Source organism: Artemia franciscana, chromosome 15 (assembly GCF_032884065.1).
Source record: "Artemia franciscana chromosome 15, ASM3288406v1, whole genome shotgun sequence".
Lineage (NCBI taxonomy): Eukaryota > Metazoa > Arthropoda > Branchiopoda > Anostraca > Artemiidae > Artemia > Artemia franciscana.
Window position 1 is genome coordinate 18,509,966 of NC_088877.1, and position 19,631 is coordinate 18,529,596.

The 19,631-nt window shown below is 35.1% G+C and overlaps 1 protein-coding gene across 4 annotated transcripts in view; it reads right to left on the bottom strand.

Moving 5' to 3' along the window:
* LOC136036131 (protein aveugle-like) overlaps positions 1–17,074 on the bottom strand; it is a 19,038-nt gene extending 1,964 nt beyond the window's left edge. The window contains exons 1-4 of one of the 4 annotated variants that reach the window (XM_065718155.1): positions 16,965–17,028; positions 13,692–13,819; positions 5,370–5,469; positions 2,626–2,742 (exon numbers count right to left, since the gene is read on the bottom strand). In XM_065718155.1, coding sequence (XP_065574227.1) covers positions 2,626–2,742; positions 5,370–5,420 — 168 coding nt within the window. In that variant the 5' untranslated portion in view covers positions 5,421–5,469; positions 13,692–13,819; positions 16,965–17,028. Of the gene's footprint in view, positions 1–2,625; positions 2,743–5,369; positions 5,470–13,691; positions 13,820–16,964 lie in introns of all 4 variants that reach the window. The other 3 variants (XM_065718153.1, XM_065718154.1, XM_065718156.1) reach the window with 3 other exon arrangements.
* Between the last annotated feature and the right edge of the window lie 2,557 nt (positions 17,075–19,631).

A 19,631-nucleotide genomic window follows, 5' to 3' on the forward strand; every position in this document is an offset into this window, starting at 1 on the left:
CACAGATTCAGACATAAAAAGAGACAAAGACATACACTGTGACAAGCAAACAATCGCCCAGACACAAGAAACCAGACACAAGATATCCAAGAAACATACAAACACATAGATTCAGACATACAAACAGAAATAGATAGAAACTGGAACAAGCAAACACCCGCCCAGAACTATACCCACAGCCAGTGAGAGAGACAAAAACACAGATTCAGACATACAAACAGACACAGGTGGTATCTCATTTTGGGCAAAAAATTAGAGTATAGAATTGTTTTACTATTTCTATATATCTAAGATGGGTGCTTTGAAATCGTTTATATTCCTTAAATTTTAGAGTACTACAAGTCAAGGCCGTATCCAGGGAAAGGTTCGGGAGCTTGACCCCCCCCCCCCCACAAAATGCTTTTTCGACTCGTAAAAACGTAACAGAAATGAATAGACACACAAATAGTAACATAGTAACAAAGTAACATAGTATGAATAGTAACAAAAATGAAAATGAGGCAAATTTTTGTTCCGTTATTTAAAGTTTTTTTGTAATCCTCTCCCGAAAAAAACTTTTTGTAAGCCCCCTCACCACCGAAAAAAAAATCCTGGATAGGGCCATACTCCAGACCAAACTGCCCTTAGCAAAAACTAAAAGCCATTTCTAGGTGCTAATAGGTCGTTCATCACCTTTTGAATAAAGAGTGAGTTAAGCTAAAAAACAAGCAGATATTAGTAAAAATAATAATTTATTTATCACCTACTTTACAAGACAGAGGTTAAGTGGAATAAATACAAAAGAAAAACAGCAAAAGAATAACAAGAAACAAAGTTAACCACCTACAGAAAAAAAATGGATAAGGAAATGGAAACACCATAGCCTATAAGGCGCTTCAATAGTTAGCTTGGCACATAATTTTTCGAAAACACCAGTAATATCGCTCGCACAATACTTTTTAATCAGTTTTGTATTCCGGTAAGAACGAGGCAGATATAAAAGAAATTTGCAGTACTGGTAATAGTTTATAGGAATACGTTTTAGATCACCGGTCAACAGAAGTGGCTGAATACCAGTACAGAAGAGTACAGAATGATCACAAAAATTTTACTAAAGCCAACTTAGCGCTTCTCCTATAGTGTCCACGATTTGCCACAATCTTAGAGTAACCGAGCCTCAACTTATCACTAATATCTTTGACAGCACGAGACCAGAGAGCATTCATAGAATCGCAAACTGTTATGCCAAGCCAACGAAACGATTTAACACGGGGAATACTAAAACCACCGCAGTATAGCGGTTCAGAACAATTATTACCGCTGAAAACAAGAAACTGGTACTTGTCAATATTTAGGCACAGGCTATTATCGCGGAGATCAGAAGTAACTGACTTCACTATACGGGCAAGACCAGACTCAGTTTGACTAATTAGAAGAAGGTCATTCGCATAAGCCAGATATGAGATATCATATGGTCCTAGTAGGCACGTAGTCGATATTTTTGTAAAACATGTTCAATACAGGGATTGAAAATATACGGAGAAAGAACTCTCCCTTGATTTACTCCGCAACGAACAGGGATATGACCACAATAAGAATTATCTATATAATGACTTAAGGCAAAGGTAAGAATGGGAGTACCAAAAACGAAGCACGTAAATTATCGACGGATTTACTCCTCTCTGGCATAACACTGTCCATGCTTGACTATGACAAACACTGTCAAATGCTTTAGACAAGTCTAGGGTTGCGAAATGAAGTACGCGACGAAATGAAGAGTGCGATGGGCATCTTTTAACAAAGAGGTCATAGCACGGTGAGTATTCTGACAGCCTAGCCCAGAAATAAAACCAGATTGATTATCATCATTTGGAGCAATCTTAGTGATATAAGGTAGTAGGAGGTATTCAAAAAGCTTGCTAAGAGTACATGCTACCGTTATGGCCTATGGGAACTGCAAGAAACCGGGTCTTTTCCTTTTTTTAGAAATGACGTGACACTACCGCATAAGAAGGAATCGAGCACACACACGAACTACTAAAACACATTTGAAAAAACAGTTGGAGATCAGTTCAAAAGAATTAGGAACAAGATTCAAAACACTAATCCCATCAAGATCCAAACATTTTGATTTTAAACCCTTAATACCTTTAACCGACTTTTTAACTGGAATCACATGTCTCTGACTTAAACGTGACGGCAATTTTTTTTCGAGCAAACGTGAGAAACGCTTATAAACTGCATAATTAACTTTCGAAAATATTTTTGAATTCTAGAATATCTCCCAATCCTCCAGTTTAGTTTAGTTTATAGGCTAGATCTTTGCTTGCAAAAAAATTCACATTTCCATTTATACTCCAATGTTTCGAGAAGGAACACGCTATTAAAACTTTTGTAACTAAAAGTGAAAGTTCAGCTCTCATTGCGGGGGGGGGGGAGGCCACAATTCTCCTTTACCACGTGGTAATTTATGCTCGTCTTAAGTTTAATTCGCTCTTTATCTGCATTTCCAAAACTTGCTTTTAAAAAATTCATTAAAAACCCTTTGATGAACTTATCTTTTATTTTTTTTTTAATACAGTAAACTACAAAAAGACACTGAATAAATTTAAGATCAAATAAGCAGAAAGCCGATAAAAGTTATACCTTCGTTAGCAAATCAGCATATTCAGAATAATAGTCCCCACAATGCCGTCGAAACCATTTTAGGACATCAGCAGAATTCCAAAGATAGACAGGTTTAGGCCGCGTCGTGCGGTTTGACTAAAAAGTTAATTAATAAATTGAACACGGGTCCAAATATTACAAACACACTAAAAAACTATTTCATCACTTATAAAAATTGAAATGGCAAAACCATGTAATGCTCACACAACAACGATGGAATATTTGAAATCTCAGTGGCATATGTGATGTTTCCTCGATAAGAAATCATCTTCTTTCGATGTCTTCTTGAAAGTAAATGTCCACAGTAATGTTTTTGTGGTTTTGTCAATTGTAAAAAAAACAGATAACCTTTTTTGTGGTTTGAACTTCCACTACGAAATTCAGTTTTTCATGAAAAACAAAGCTTATATCTAAAAATTAAAAATATTACTTATTTTATACGCATTAATTTTACATACAGCAGTACTTCTGCTCAGTTAACGACCTTATTATGAAAGAGGTTAATCAAACCAAAAGACAACGTTGGCTCCTGCTTGGCAATACCTGTTGTTATCTTTTCTTCTTCTTTTTTAACAAGGTTAAGCTTGGGAACTTGTGATTTTGCAATGTAAGTTTTTTAATCTTTGCTTAATTAATATACCTCCCTTTTTTCATTCCATCAATGAAAGTAAGGCAATACCTATATCAAGTTTTGCGGCAATATTTTTTGTTGAATAGATTTTTCCCGATGAATCTTGATCACATGTTGGAGTTGTGTATTCGTCCACAACAACGACCAGGATCCTGATCTAGGGTCTTCTACTGGGCTGAAACCATACTAACCCCCATCCTGTGGACTTCCTTGTTCTTAATCCATCATTTCATTAAATAAACTTGCCAGGCTCTGTTTTGTTGTAACTGTTAGTGTGTTTACGTGGACGCATGCCAAGGTCATCTATAAAGATTCTACTTTTTGCCTTTAAATTAAAAAAAAATATGGACATCACTAATCAAAACAATTATGTTTTCTTTCTTAATTTTTGAGTATCAAGACAATTAGTGACAAAAAATCAAATTTTTTGCATTGCACGTCAACAAAACCAAATATTTTTTTCTGTCCTCATTGGGAACATCTTGGTGTTGGTATGTTGCTTATTATCCCGACAGTTTCAAGACAATCAAAGAAAAACAATTTTTGGCCCGTTTTGGACAATCACAGATCATAAAAACCCATTTTTTGAAAGTTTTGTCTAAACTGATATCCATTTTCTACAGTCTACATATCCACCGAGTTACATGCCACTCACAGACAAACAAGTTCTTTTTACCTACTCTGAGCTTTAAAAATCGTTACAACCAAATTTGCTCGATATTCCTTGTCTTCATCGACGTCTTTTGATCACTGTGTACATATACTGGCAGTTTTAAGCCAATCAGAGAAAAACAATTTTATCAGATATACTGGCACCACAAACTGATATTTAGGAATTCTTTAGTATATAATGTCTATCCAATAATAGAACGGCCATAGACAAGGTCTTTCCCCAAGGCCACCTGTTGGTGGGCAATGCACTGTTAAATGGCTCATATATTAACTAATCTTTTGAGCCAACTCGGTGAAGGTCATCACACATATGTTCAACTGGTTTTTTTACCTTGAGTTTTCTTCATATCATATATTATATACTATATTATATCTTTTCAATTTTCTTCTATAAGTATCATAGTATGGGTTGCTAGTTGTATGTTGAAGAAACTTTTTCAACAATTTTTAATCCTGACACCAACAGTATTTTTTATTTTATTTAATTTTATAGCATCTGAAGTTAATCTGAAAAAAAAAACTTCATAATATTCCCAAAACATTCTCTCAATGCTCTTTGACAACTCTGATACACTTACACTCTTTTTATCTATTTAAATTGTAAGAGTAGAAGTAGTAATAGTAGTATCCCCAAAAGTTTCAACTTAAAACCCCCAGTCGTTCTCGATATATTCCTGAGATATTTTATTGGCAACCATAAACACAATGCCTTTTGACTTATTTTAAAGTTTAATGGTCCGAAAGATAAACTTTGTTCGCCGTGTAACAACCAAGATGCTCACAGGTTGGATGCTATATTAAGACTGAAAGACCTTTAACAACAGTTGCATTTATGACTGAAAAGATACTTTTGTAGGACTGTGTGAATTGCTTGACAAAAACGAGGGAGACATTCAATATCGAAAACATATTTGCCATTACATGCATTAAATCTGAAAACCATATTCGTCTTTCCTCCTCTATCTCAAACGATATCACACTTTACATTTTCCTGATGTATAATGTTCAATTTGTTTTATACTTCTTTTCGTTTCTCCCCAAAGAGCTATTGTATGTTTCTAACGGCTGAATAAAGTGAAGACACTGCAAAATTGTGTGTTTAATATATCTGCCTTTCATCTATTTATATATATATATTTCAATAAGCTGGGATGGAAAACTCTGTGCTTGTAACTATTCGCCTATTTATACAACTAGACTACAAAATTTTTATCCATAAGAGTTCACAAAATTGTATTATTTATTTAAGAATTAACGACGCTTCTTGACTACTATGGTCCCTGCGTCGGCCCTGCAGTGCATCCCTGCAGCGTGATCCGATCTCTGGGTCCCGTATTACCAAGCTAAGGTCAAATCCACTGCGCCACCACAGGACCACAAAATTTTATTAGCTCTTTATTTCAAAATTTTAAATACTCACCTTAGTTCGTGCAACAAAGGGCAAGCTTTCCTCGTTTTCTTTGGCCCCCATTTAACCTATATGTCAAATACTGTAATTGCTTCGATTTGGTGTCTTAAATCTGAAAAAGATTTTTGCAATTAAACTATGCAACCAGGACTTCCACTCTTAAATCTTATAATTTGGGGTAATTTTGAAAAATTCAGGGAGTTTTCGGGGACAAGTCTTTAAGATTCAGGGAATTTTCGGGGGGAGATTCAAAATGGAATTTCGTTGCGAAAACTTTGGAGCCAAGATTGGTCTTAGCTTAGTTTCCCGGCCCAAGTAATGCTTGGATCCGCGTAGTATATCAAGCCTTTTAAAGAGTAGGTTTTAGAGCCAACGCACGGGATTGGAACCCATAGCTAAAAACGGTTATTGCGATATTGTGGCAAAAACCTCAAAATTGTTTTCAAATTAAAAAAAAATAGGCTGAAGAACAAGATTTCAGAAAGATGATCAAAATAAATATACAAAGGCAGTAACCGCACACAAAGCAACAACATATGCAATGATTTATCCAAATTAATGAATATTCTTCGGCCAGCAAACATGAACTTTCACCAGGAATTTTAATAATCTTAATAATCTTAATACAAACCTTTGATAAAAAAAAATCTCCTCAGAGCGAGGAGCAGCTTTAAAAATAAAAACGAATAGAAAGGATAACACAAAAAGGGGGTTGCCCCCTCTAAACACTCGACTGTTCCGCTGAAGTTCTTTAGTACTTAAGCTTCTCATTGTTCTATTTAAACGGCAATTGTGTTTCGGTATTCGTTCTTGCAGAATCACGGCTAAACTCGAACTAATTCAAAAATCCGATTTGAACTTTCAGAGGAGGAAAAGTGGAGGGATTCCCATTCTTGCCATAAAGACATCTAGCGTAAGTGGCTACTCGATTTCAATCCCACTTGTTCGGAAGTAAAAGTATGTTCAATCTATACCTTTTGGGGGTCCATACCCACTCTGACAATTTCGGTGGAAGCCCCTAAATTCCTGTCATTACGACATACACCAGAACGGGTTGTCGGATCTTATCCGAGTTTGATCGGAACTAATTTTATATGTCCTATTTGTGTGTTCTGTGATTGTTCTTCTAGCTCTTTTAGGTTGTGAACGCAATCCAGCCTCCGTCGGGGAAAAGCATAAGTTATTTTCCTCAGGTCATCTATGAAAAGGGTTTCTTAGAACCCAATCAATCTTGTTGAAAATTTTGATTCCGGTACTGCTACTACTAACAACTCACCACAGCACCAAGCCTCCTGAGGCCAACACAGATACGCGGGCTCCTCCTCCATCCCAGTCTATTCAGAGCCTCCCTCTTTACACCCTCCCAAAAAATTCCCATTTCCTTTAAATTTTTCTTTGCGACATCCTCCCACCCCATATACCATACAAAGATAAAACCTTTGTTAAAGTTCTTCTATCAACTAAATCAAGCGCTTGTTCATAATCTATAAAACTGAAGACTAAAGGTGTTTGATGACTCAGACACTTCTCAATTATTACCCTAAAAGTGAAAATTTGGTCGACACATCCTCTACCAAATTTAGAATAATAAAATCATTCTATAATATTATAATATAATATATGAAATAGCCTGTAATAAAGGCCATAGAATAAAAATAAAATATGTAAACGAACAAATAAAACGAAAATGTGATGTCATGATAAAAGTTCATTTTGATGAAGATATTAGTAAACATTAAGACATTCAAAGTGCTATAGTCTATTACCACCACCCCCATTCAAAGGAAAATAACCTCCTCGGAATTTGCAAATCATGACAAAATGTCCTGTTAGTGTCCTAACTACAAGCAAATAACATTTATATCGCGGCTGCAGCGCTGCACGAGGCAATACTCCCTTTATTGCTTTTTATTCTGGAACAATGAAGGTTTTTTAGTTTGGACAGCAATGGCAGAAAGTGAAAAGAAAATGTTGTTTTGTTCAATCATATTTAGACTCGAAGTACCATTGTCAAGTAAACTCAAGTTTCCACATTTTTCTGGCTAATAATGCACGGAATTTTTAAAAGCACATTTTTTCAAAACTCCCTGCAGCCCCACCTCCAAAATTTTTAATAAAAAGGTTTATTTGAGTCAGAATCACACAAATACAAGAAAAATCACTTGTTACTATTGAAAGAACCATGCTAAATTACTGCCCCTCTATACCAAGACCCTTCCCCCTCTCCCCAACCACTCGTCCTGTAGAAATGCGGGCACAGTACACCTTGTCGGAAGCAAAGTCATGCAGCCAATTTGAATCAATGCGATTTGAGACAAAATAATGAAACTGGCATCCACCTAACATCCACCTGACTTTTTCTTCGGAAACTTCTCAGCCAATTTGAATCAATGCGATTTGAGACAAAATAATGAAACTGGCCCTTCTAACATCCACCTGACTTTTCCTTCGGAAACTTTTCAGCAGAAAGGTGGGCACGTTGAAGCTTTCTTAAACACTAATCATGGTTGCAGCGCCAGCTCGCAACCTAGTAAAGAACGAACAACAGTTCATAGTAACCAAAAGTTAAAAAAACACGTTTTTACAAAAACTGCCCAGTGGAAAAAAATTGTCACGTGACACTGATTCAGGAATGGTAACTATGATTTCGGTTTGTCTGAAAAGTAAAAGCTTATTGGAAAAAGAATGTTGATTTCGAGAAAAACCTGAAACCCCTCGAAAATGGCGTCAGATCAAAATGAAAAGTGTACCATTGGAATAAGCATGATCGAAAACCCTATACAGGGAAATTATAGTCCCCCTCCTTGAACAACAAGGAAAATCAATTTTTTTTGCATTGGTAGCACTGATCTGTCTCCCGTTTTTTTTTTCGTTTTTTTCAGGTCTAGCGGGTTACCAGAACATCATAGAGAGATGGTTAATGGCTCATTCGAAATTTATTTTTCATATCTACGCGCTTCTTATAAATTCCGCCATCTGCAAGTGCCATATGGCACTAAAATGGCATTCCTCAAAGGATGGCACTAGCAGACTACCAGATCGTCGTAGAAAGATTTTTTATAGCTCATATAAAAGATACTGCTCATATCTTCGTTCTCTTTACAAATTACACCATCTGCAAATTCCAAATGGCACTAAAACGGCGCTTTTGGTGCCATGTCTCAAGTGGAAAAGCTGGGGCTATTGGGCTAGCAGAACTTATAAGAGTTATATTTAATGGCTCATTTGAAAACTTTTGCTCATATCTGCGTGCTTTATATCAACTGTACCATTCGCAAATTAGATATAGCACTTATAGGTATTGATATAGCATAATCGTAAGATAGATATAACAACAAGTAGACATAACAACTTAGACACAAGTTAGATATAGCACAAAACAGCAGTTTTGGTGCCATTTCTTAACCGGAAAATTTTAGAGGTATAAAACGGTATCATTGTAATAATTATGGTCCAAAACCTTTAAATAGGGATTTACAAGAACACCTCCCGCATGTTCCTCCTCCAGGCCCCGTTAATAAGCTCTACAATAAAAGTACTACGCACACAAACATATTAAATTACATCATTAGAGGCGTGGTTCTGTTAGTACAGCGCTGGACATCAAAATTAGATTATCATGCATTCTATTCCAGCTGGGATTTATTTTCAGTCATGGTTTGTCCCTTTTTATGGTTGCTTTTCAGATAATCCACTATTTTTGCAAATGTAATGCACTCATTTTTTTAAAACATCCCGGGAAGGCTCATTTTACACCTATTACACATATCTACGTGCATTTTATCAATTTTACCATCCATAAGCGCCATATAACACTAAAAACACTAAAAACAGCACTTTTAGTGTCACTTCTTAAGTGGAAGAGTTTGGAAGCATAAAACGGTACCATTGGAACAATTTTGGTCCAAAGCCCTTAGCCGGAGGTTTATAAGAGCCCCTCCCATACTCCCTCTCCAGACCCTCTTAGCAAATTTCATAAATTGCCTACTCATCTTAAAAGCAAAAGATTATTGCGAAAATAATTCAACTAAAACTAAAAGCTTTTCAACTAAAAATCTACCAAAAATTAACCTTGAATGGTTAACAGTTTTGAATTGAACCTTCAAACTTCTCTCTGCGATGAACACTGTGTACTAGTTTTAACGATGGTAATTGAGGGAAAGGGACGTTTTTGCCCCTGCTTAGGCTTTGAAAAAACTCTCTTAGGTCATTTCATAGGAAAAGATATTTTTTTCATTTGAGAAAAAATGGGGAAAACAACCAAAAGTCCCCTCTGTGGGAATGTGCTATCAAGTCAAATTTATAAAAAGCGATTAGATATAAACTTAAGCTTTTAAACGAGCCCTTAAACACCTCTCTTTGTTACAGTAGCCTTCTAGTTTCTGCTAGTCAGTAACAAACAGCTTAAAAGCAGTTTTTTGTCCATCGAAAAAAAAAACGGTCTATTTATTGACAGTGAATGAAAGGGGCTGTTCCCTTCTCAATGCCCCGCTCTTTACGCTAAAGTTTTATACTGTTTAATAAAGTAGAATTGAGAGAAAGAGTCAAACTTTAGCGTAAAGAGTGGGACGTTGAGAAGGGAACAGCCCCTTTCATACACGGAGTAATTTCTGTTCGTTTTAAGTTTTGATGTCGCTCCTTACTTTCAGTTAAAAAAAAAATTGTTTTTTTTTTTTTATTTAACAAAGGAAAAAGATCATGGCAGCGTTGTTTCTACATTATATTTTAATTAAAAACGAACAAAGATTAATCTAAAAAGACAAAGTTTTTCCAACGGAAGTATACAGCGACGTTGAAACTTGAAAGGGACAAAAATTATTATTTCACAGCCTGTCTAATACATATGAATAAAACTAGTACAAATAAAGCAACTAGCTGTGTTTTCCTGTGTTTCTAGGATTATAGAAGACTAGCGCTTTACTGGAGACACAAAATAATACAGGAGTTTTGGTACAGTACAAGCAAACCAGCTAAGGATACTTTTTACAGAATAAAAATTTTATCAATCCCTTTTAAGATAAAGAAACAATCCATTTTAGGATTGTTGCTTTATTTCGTTTTCTTTTAATTTGATATCACTTCGCCACAATGGCTCAGTTCAATGACTGGCTCTCGTTTTGGTTCTGAAAAGGACATGTAATGAATAGTTTGTATACAAGTTCGAAGTAAAGCCACCTTGATAGTATTAGGACTATAGATTAGATTTAGAATTTAGATCATAGCTTGAAATTCGCTGTTGTATAGAGAAATAACAAGATTTCTAGAGTTCATATTATGTCTTATTTGATCTTCATTTCGAGTAATACTAAAGCATATTTCTTGCAATTTAAGATTGTACATTACTCACTACTGGTATTATAGCTGGCAAAATCAAAATGCTACCTGATAAATCAATTCAATATTTCTGTATGCTTCTCAATGACTTTGTGGTTATCAAAAAAAAAATACATTCAATTTTACGCATGTGTTTTTAAGATAAAATTATTTGTATACTGAAAGTTACTAATGTTACAACTGGAATAAAACTCTGAAAAACTTTATAGATTAGTTTATTGTTGCCAGGCTACATACTCACTTTTGACTCCCAAATCAATATTTCTGTTTTTTATACTTGACTTTTGTGTTTTGAGTTAAGCACTAGTTTTCAATAATCCTAGAAACTTAAGGAAACATAATTAGTTGGTTTACTTGTACTTGTCTGTTTTAAGTTTCAATTTCGCTCTTTACTACCCTCGGAAAAACTTTGTTTTTTCTTTTAAATTAATCATTCAAGGATTTTCAATCTCTATGATGGAACGATCAAGTTAGACGTGAAGTTTTTTACCCTCTCCACACCCTCAACATAATTTTTTACCAAAAAGGTAGGCACGTGGAATCTTGTTTTGACAGAGCTCATTCAATGTTTTTGGAAGCCGGCGTCCCCACCCCAGAAAATCCTCCCCGGAAAATTCCAAACCCACGGAAAATTCCAAACCCACGGAAAATTTCCCCCTGAGTAAAATTCCTCGCCGCGGAAAATCCCCCCCCCCCCCCCCACGCGAACAAATTCTCTCACAGGCAAAATTGCGAAGTTAAAGAGGAAGTACAAAATAGGTACCTCAGAATGTCAATCAGGTGTCCTAAGAGGTAGCAATTGTACCAGGTATCAAAAAAAGTCTTAGGATAATGACTGGTTAGTTTCCAATCACTGTTGAGTTACAAAAAAGAGGACAAGAACTTTCAATTTTTTGATCGAATAAGCATCATCCAAAGCTTCTACTGCCATGAGGTGGAGGTTAGGATGAGGAAGGGGCAGACAACCTCCTGCACGGAATAATTCGGCCCATTTTGGGATTTAAGGTTATTCTTTGCTTTCATAATAACAGCAGAGACCAGAAATATTCCCAGAAATCAAGAGGGATAAAACCTTCCTTAGAACTAATTACGTATATACGTGAAGACCCAATGAGAGTAAGGACGTTTTAGCAATAAAATGCATGCTTTGAGACATCTACACCATCCCTAACAACAAAACAATCAGAGAACCCTACTGTAGAGGTTTAAAGCTCCCATCTACAAATGTTTAGAATTGTGTAAAGAGCAGAAAAACAGCAGAAAGTAAAACCACAGGGAATTTACCTAAGAAAGTGAATTTTGACATTTAAAATAGAAATAGAAAAATTAAACAGTCTCAAGTTTGTTGTTGTTATGATGGATAGGCAATGTGGTCTCTGTCGTGATTTAAAGATCATGGACGTGTGTTGGGTGTTGTATGTTGTATTTTTTCCCCAGGGATGATTGTATCAAACCAAGAGACCTAGAAGATCGGGAGAGGGCTCATTTGAGCAAATATCCTCTTTTATGCGATAATTAAAAAAAAACTTTCCGAAAAAGAAGTTTTCCAAAGAAAAGAAAAGGCCATATTAAACTTCAGATAGGCAGATACAAATAGCTGTTAAAAATCAAACTAGAAATGAGAAATTACTATAAAAGAATAAATAAACCCAAAAACAAACAGAAATTAAATAAGCAACATAGCAAAAAACGACACTAAGATTTTTCCCTTGCTTATAATAAATTCATGTCTATTTTACAGCCAATTTATGATAAAACGTGTCCCTTACGAGTTGTTAGACAGAAGAAGGATGAACCAAGAAAGCCATGGATAGCTAACCAAATCATAAGTGAGAGAAATAAAAAAAAAACCTGCTTAACAAACAAGCTCAAGCAACGTGGCAAGTTATTAATAATTTATGGGAAGAAAAATTGCAGCCATTCTCCTTGTGTTGACATTAATGGCACGTCTGTAAATGACAAAGTTGTTGTCATTTTGGTCATTTCTATTCAAAAATAGGATCTTCTGTCCATGAGGATACTAGAAATGATTCAAAAAATTTTCTTTTGCAATCTTTGCATAGTATTTGATCCGTTGTTATAAAGTTTGATGAGCATAGAAGGATTGTCTTGGGTAGAGCACAATTTACATTGTCTAGAATTAAAAGAGTATTTTTGGAGTTTAATGTGAGATTTTTTTTAACTATACAAGTCAAAGGTTCACTCTATCCTTGAATATTGCTCTCCAGTATGTTACCCTGTAAATAAAGGTGATAGGAAGAAAACTGAATCAGTACAAAGATCTGCTGCAAAGCTAATTGTAGGCATTCTGCAACATTTGTCTGAGGCATTTGTCATATTCAAAACGTTTAGAGACGTTAGGATTGCTGAGTCTTCACTTCCGTTGGAAGATATCTGATCTTCTCAGTGTTTACAGTATTGTAAATGGCATTGTAAATTTGGATTCAGACAAAAGAAGCCATTATACATCAACCAGTCAAAACTCATTGAAATTTTACTGCCCTGCATCAAAATCCAAAATAGGTGAGATGTCTTTTGCAAATAGATCAATAAAACTTTGGAACTCATTACCTGATAGTTGTGTCACTGCTGGTACTGTTCCTAGTTTTAAGACTGAGTTAGTAAACACCTTTTTTGACAGAGATGTATATTGTCAACCATAGGTCTACCATTGATTTTTGTTAAATATTCCAGCAGTTACCACTTTTTGATTTTCATTTTGTATGTTATGCTTACAAGCTTTTAGCTTACAAGCTATTGGATGAATAATTAAATAAATAAATTCGTGGATAATCAAGGGGAAAGATTGAAGTTTCATTTTGAAAAATGTACAAGTGATGATGTTATAAAAATTGTTAATAATATTAATTCTAATTCAGCTGGGATTGGTGGTGTTTAAAGCCACAATGATGTATCTACTTTCTTCCTTGCCTCACATTATTAATGTATCCCTGACAACAGGCACCTTCCCAGATGACTTGAAATAAGCTAAAGTAATACCTCAGTTCAAAGGAGGTTTGAAGTCAGATATGGGTAACTGGAGACCAATCTCAATATTGCCTTTGTTCTCCAGGATACTTGAAAAAGTGGTCCATCAGCGCCTTTATGGTCATCTTCCAAAGCATGGCCTATTAAGTGAGAAGCAGTTAGGTTCTTGGAGAGGTCACTCTGCTAGTCATGCTGCTATTCACCTCGTGGATTTCGTAAATAATTGTCTAGAAAGGGGCGAAATTCCCCTCACAATATTCTTTGATTTTAAAAAAGCTTTTGATACAGTTGATTTTAGTATTTTATTGCAAAAATTCGAACGTATAGATATAAAAGGAGATTTTCTTCAATATCAAATGGGGAAATAAAAGAAAAAAACAAGGAGTTGCATCATTGAGGAGCTTGTAACATACAGGCTTCAGACAATGGAAGTTAGAAGCTTGTTAGGCTTGCTGAAAGTTGTTTCAAGAAGATGAGGAGGGTTCAAATTAAGTAAGATCATAGGCAGCATAATAGCAGTGCCTAAGTAAAGAATGGAGTCTTCTTATTTAATTTAACAGAGGCATTAGAGCTCTCTTTCTTCCAAACCCCTATTGCCTCTCTTCTTCTTTGGATCCTTCTTCTGAAAACCACCACATGATGCATCCATAATAGACTCCTTTTGGGTTCTAACAGTTTTTTTTTCATTTGATGCCTTTAATACCAATACAATCTTCAATAAACAAAAGGCCTTTTTTTTATCTTTTTTTTGCCTTCAACATCAATACAGTCTTTACAATAACTATTTTCTGTGCTATACAATTGTATACAACTATGCTATATATACAATAGTATAGTATATACTCTGCATAGTACAGTATAGTATAAACCACAATAGTATATATACAAAAGTATACTATATATACAATTGTGAACAATTAAAATACTCTTGGTAAACTGATAACAAACACAATAACACAAGTAAGCTCAATGTTTTTTTCTCCTTCTTCTTTTGACAAAAGCCCTTCATATGAAAGGAGTTGTTTTAAAAACTTCATAATGGGAGCATTCAATTGGAAATTGAAATTTTTAGTGCCTTTTATGAAAATCAAAAGTGATTGGAGGGCAACCAGCCCTCCTCCCATACCCTTGGAGTATCAATGATACCCCATCAAAAGTTTGACATATCTATATTTTCATCAGCATAGTTGAAAGTTGCTTGTTCACCATTTGGTGTTAAATTAATATGAAGAAAAGAGTGTCATAATATTGAAAACTCATCAATTACATTTAATTTGGGCTGTATATTTGTCCATTAAAGGGGGAGGGGTAGGTTTAGTGGTCTACATTAATAATAATAATAATAATATAATGCAATAAAAAGACTTTGCCTCTATTAAGGAATAATATAAGGGTATTTTCAAGTACTTTCCAGAATTTTATTGTGTTTCCTTCAGGAGAATGAGAGTGCAAACTGATACTTCAATGGTACTGTTCTTTTGCTATTATTGTGTTTTTTTTTTTAGAAGAAGACATAGAATACACTGTTACCCAGCATTGTCTTGTATAGCCTATAACCAGAAGCTATACCTGCTCCATGTTAGGGAGACACACTTGTGAGGGTAGCAATTAGTACATTTGGGATCAGCATTAAAAGGTGCAGTAAATTTTTCAACTCACTGGTAAGTGAGATACCGAAGAAATAGTCATATTTTTATCATCAGAATTTCATTCTGCAAGCACAGTTAATTTACCCCAGTCCCTCCCCCTCTTAATGTTCAAATATATAACCTGAATTGTAGGCTATAAATGCAAAGAATTTGTTATGATTTTGATAAGCTGTTAAGTCAATCTGAAGAAAAGAGTGTAGTATAGAAAATTCAGTGCATATACACAATGCAGCATATGATTTGGCCAATAGGGGGGGGGGGTGAATTTGCAACAGAAATGAATTTTATGTTTGGATTTAGGATGAAATGCTGGTTCAAGGTTTGTCTATTTCTTGGCTAGCTCAAAATTCATTGAATCAAAAAATTATCAAAGGTGCAGCAGGCTTTTGTCCATATACTGCAGTAGCATTAATAACAAACAATAAGAAAACCACAAATACCTTATATAATTTTACAATTTTAAACTACAAATGATTGCATTAGTAATGGGTACCAAGGATGGTTAACAGTCTTGGCATTGTGTTTCCTGATTATCAAAGATACAACTTCCTCAGGATCAGCAACTCAAAACCTCTGAACTATCCCAGAATTTGATGACCATGGAAGGAACTGAAGCAGTATTTAGCAAACTTGAAGTAACACAAACATTTTTTTCATATTCTACTTGGTAAAAATCTCCCAAAAGGGAGTAACAAACAAAATATGAGGAAGGGGAAATTAATTGAAGAAAGATGCCAGAATATGATGGCTGAAGCATACTTTTGCCAGAATTATTTGTGCATATGCAGTGACAATTCTAGAAGAAATATGGCTTATCAAAAGTTATGAGGGGTCAGAGGGAGATGGACCAACTGAGAAGCCAAGATAGGTTATACTTTCAACTTGCTGAATTATAGAACAACCAAGAGTCACTGATGGAACAGGACTGCTTTCACAACAGTTATAAAACAAGGAATTCAAACTTCCTAGGGATTTAAGACCAAAGTTTAGGCATTCATCTTTTTGATTTTTAAACATTTCAGAAAGTTTTTCAGTAGTTTGGGTTATATTTTGGTTGAAACCTCTACTTAACCATCCTTACTGCAGAAAGGTAAACAAGAGCAAAGTCAAGAGAAAGGTAAACTGAGCAATGTCACTCAAGGAACTGTCCTTGGACCAACCCTATTCCCTATCTACATCAATGATGTGGTAGCTGAAATAAAAAACCACCTGACTCTTTACACTGACAACTCCAAGCTATTTGGTACTGCAGACAACAGCAGCCTACAAGCTAATCAACCGAATTCAAGCATGGGCAGATAAGTGGCTTCTGTCCTTCAACATCTCAAAGTGATGTTTGACCAAAAGTTTGCAGTAGTTTTGCAAGAGAGAAAAGATGTTCCAAAAGTCAAAATGTATCTATTAACAATAGTTTCATGACCCTAAAAAATTGTTCAGGTAATAGAAACATTGACCCTGAAGAGTCCCTACTTTAAAAAATGACTAGCCTATTAAATTAATCAAGAAAACTGAAAATTTTCCCAAAAAATGCCAATCACTATAGGCCAAACCAGGCATTAGCAGGGGGTTACTAGAACGCAATTCATGAAAATTACAGTATTTGAAAAGGACATGGAAGGACAAACTATCTATTTACTCTACATAGTGAATTAGCTTAATCAACTCCCTCAAATTCACTTTCCTTCTTCTAGATATTCAAAAACTTCGCCAAAGCGATTTCCATCACGTTTTTTATTTAGAACCGAAAATCGGAAAGGCTGGTTTTATTCAGAAGGGCCGGAAAGGCCGGCCTCATTCTACTTCAATCCTCAGTTTTCATATTATAAGCAGCAGAATAGCAATGCCTAAATAAAGAGCTATGTGGGAACAATGTATTGTTTATTATTTATTTGCTTTTATTAGAATTGTGTTTGGTACTTATCGGTTATATATTAGACACTATAAAATTTCGACACAAGAAACTGGTCAAGTAACTTCTTTATACTATCGATCATTTGAATGGCAGAGATCAGATGGGATAATAACCGTTTAGTTTGCTTATACCACACAACTGGCTTAGGTTAGGTTGCAAAATAAATTGTAGCTATATTTCGTTTAAGTATTTAGTTTGTATTTTGGTTTGGTTTATGCAGCAAACAAATTTGGACTATATATTTGCACATTATGGGGGGGGGGAAGCATATATTAAGTAAAGTAATGGTTAGTTTATGTATTTAATATATGCTATGCTTTACCCCCACCCCCTAATGTGAAAATATAGAGCCCAAATTTGTTTCTAAACTATTATATATTCATCATATTTTGTTTAACTTCATTAGCATCAGTCGAACTTCACTTCCATCAAGGCACTTCTTATAGAAGGAGTTGCAGTAGAAACTTTGGAAGGATCTCATTTGGTTGGAAAATTGAAATTGAAAATTGAAAGTTCTAGTGCTCTTTTCAGAGTCAAAAGTATTTGGAGGGCAACCAGTCCCATCCCACGCTTATCAGTTCCCCTAAGATATCCAATCAACACGTTGAGATACATTTTGTTGAACATAGTTAAAAGGTCCGGTAACTATTGTCTTTGTTTTAAGTAAACCACTCACAGCCCTCGGGGCAAGCGGTGTAAGCTATACAATTTGCCCATTGTTGCATATAGTATTTGATATTGAGAAAGGTTACATTTTTGACATTTAGTATCCAAAAAGCCAAAAGGCATTCAAGTGAACCTTTAAGGGACTACTGAAGGGATAATTGAAGTAAATCAAAACCTGTTATATTTATATGGGTTAAAAAAGGACATATCCCAGGATTGACTGAGCGTATAAATTTACAATTTTCAGGAAATGATAAGAATTATGACCAATGGACCAAAAGGCAATAATTGTACTCTACTACTACTACTACTAGTGCTACCACACAAATGCTGCTTCTGTGGTGAGTATAACCAAGTCTGAGGATATTGAAGTGAAAATTTGAGGAAATGTTGATAGAAAAGTCTAACTAATCAAAAAAGACTATGTATGTACAGATTGTCCAAAGGACGTATTAATAATATCTTTAGAGCTGCTCACCACATCAAGCTGAAACTTCCAGAGTATCATGAAGGGAGTATTAAAATGGTCAAAAGCCTCCATATATATAGTACAACTGTTATTAATGCTGCTGCTGCTGCTGCTGCTGCTGCTGTTCCTACTACTACTAATGCAGCACAACTGCTGATACTACTACCCCTATTACTATTACTTTTAGTATGATACAAATATTATTAAGGCTAAGAGTATGAAGGTAAAAATTATGAGCGAAAGTTGAGGGGAAGTTTGAACTAAATAAAAACACATTATTTGTATGTCGATTGTCGAATGGGCATATCTTAGGAATGAATAAGGGTTTTAAGTTGAAATTTGCGGGGAATGCTGAAGGGGGAGATTAAATCTACCGAAAGACAATATGTGCACACTACTAATAATACCACTGCTAGTACTACTACTACTACTACTACTACTACTACTACTATTGCAACAACTGCTGCTAAGGCTAAGGCTACCACTATTAATCCTATTGCTATTACTACTACTTCTACTACTACTGCTAAAACTAAGGGAATGAAGGCGAAAATTTTGGCGAAATATTGAAACAGTTCTGAACTAAATCAAACACATTATGCACATACAGGTTGTCAAGAAGACGTATCATCAATGATTCAGGAACGGTTTATGTCACTAAGTTGAAACTTTTAGCATGTGCTGAGGCGTATGTTGAAGAAAACCAAAGGTACTATCTGTAAACTGCAACAAATGCTACTGCTACAACTATAACTAGTGCTACGCCAGCCAAGAGTACTAAGGTTAAGCTTTCAAGGGATGTTTAGGGATATGTTGAACTAAATCAAAAGGAACTATAAGCATGCTAATTTGTCTAAAGGTTGTGACAGCAATATCTCAGAAATAGCTTAAATTAATTGACTGGATCTTTCAGGGTATGTTGTGGTGGATTTTGAACTAACCAGAAGGAACTATGTGTATGATTGTAGTATTTTCCCTTAAAATTCAGACATTGAACTTCAAGTTTTCAATTTATTTTTAGGTTTAAGTAATTAACCGTGGAAACTTCAGCGATATTGATATTTTCCAGCGTTAGGTGGATGGGAACAGCAAGAAAATATTTTTATATTTATGCTTTTAGTGACAGTACAGAATAATGAATTTTGTCTGAGCTATGGGCAGAGACTTAGTTGAACACTTTTTAAACTGTGAATAATTTTATAAATCTGACAGTGCTAGTTTAAATGTTTTTCCAGTTTACAGAAACACAGTTTCAT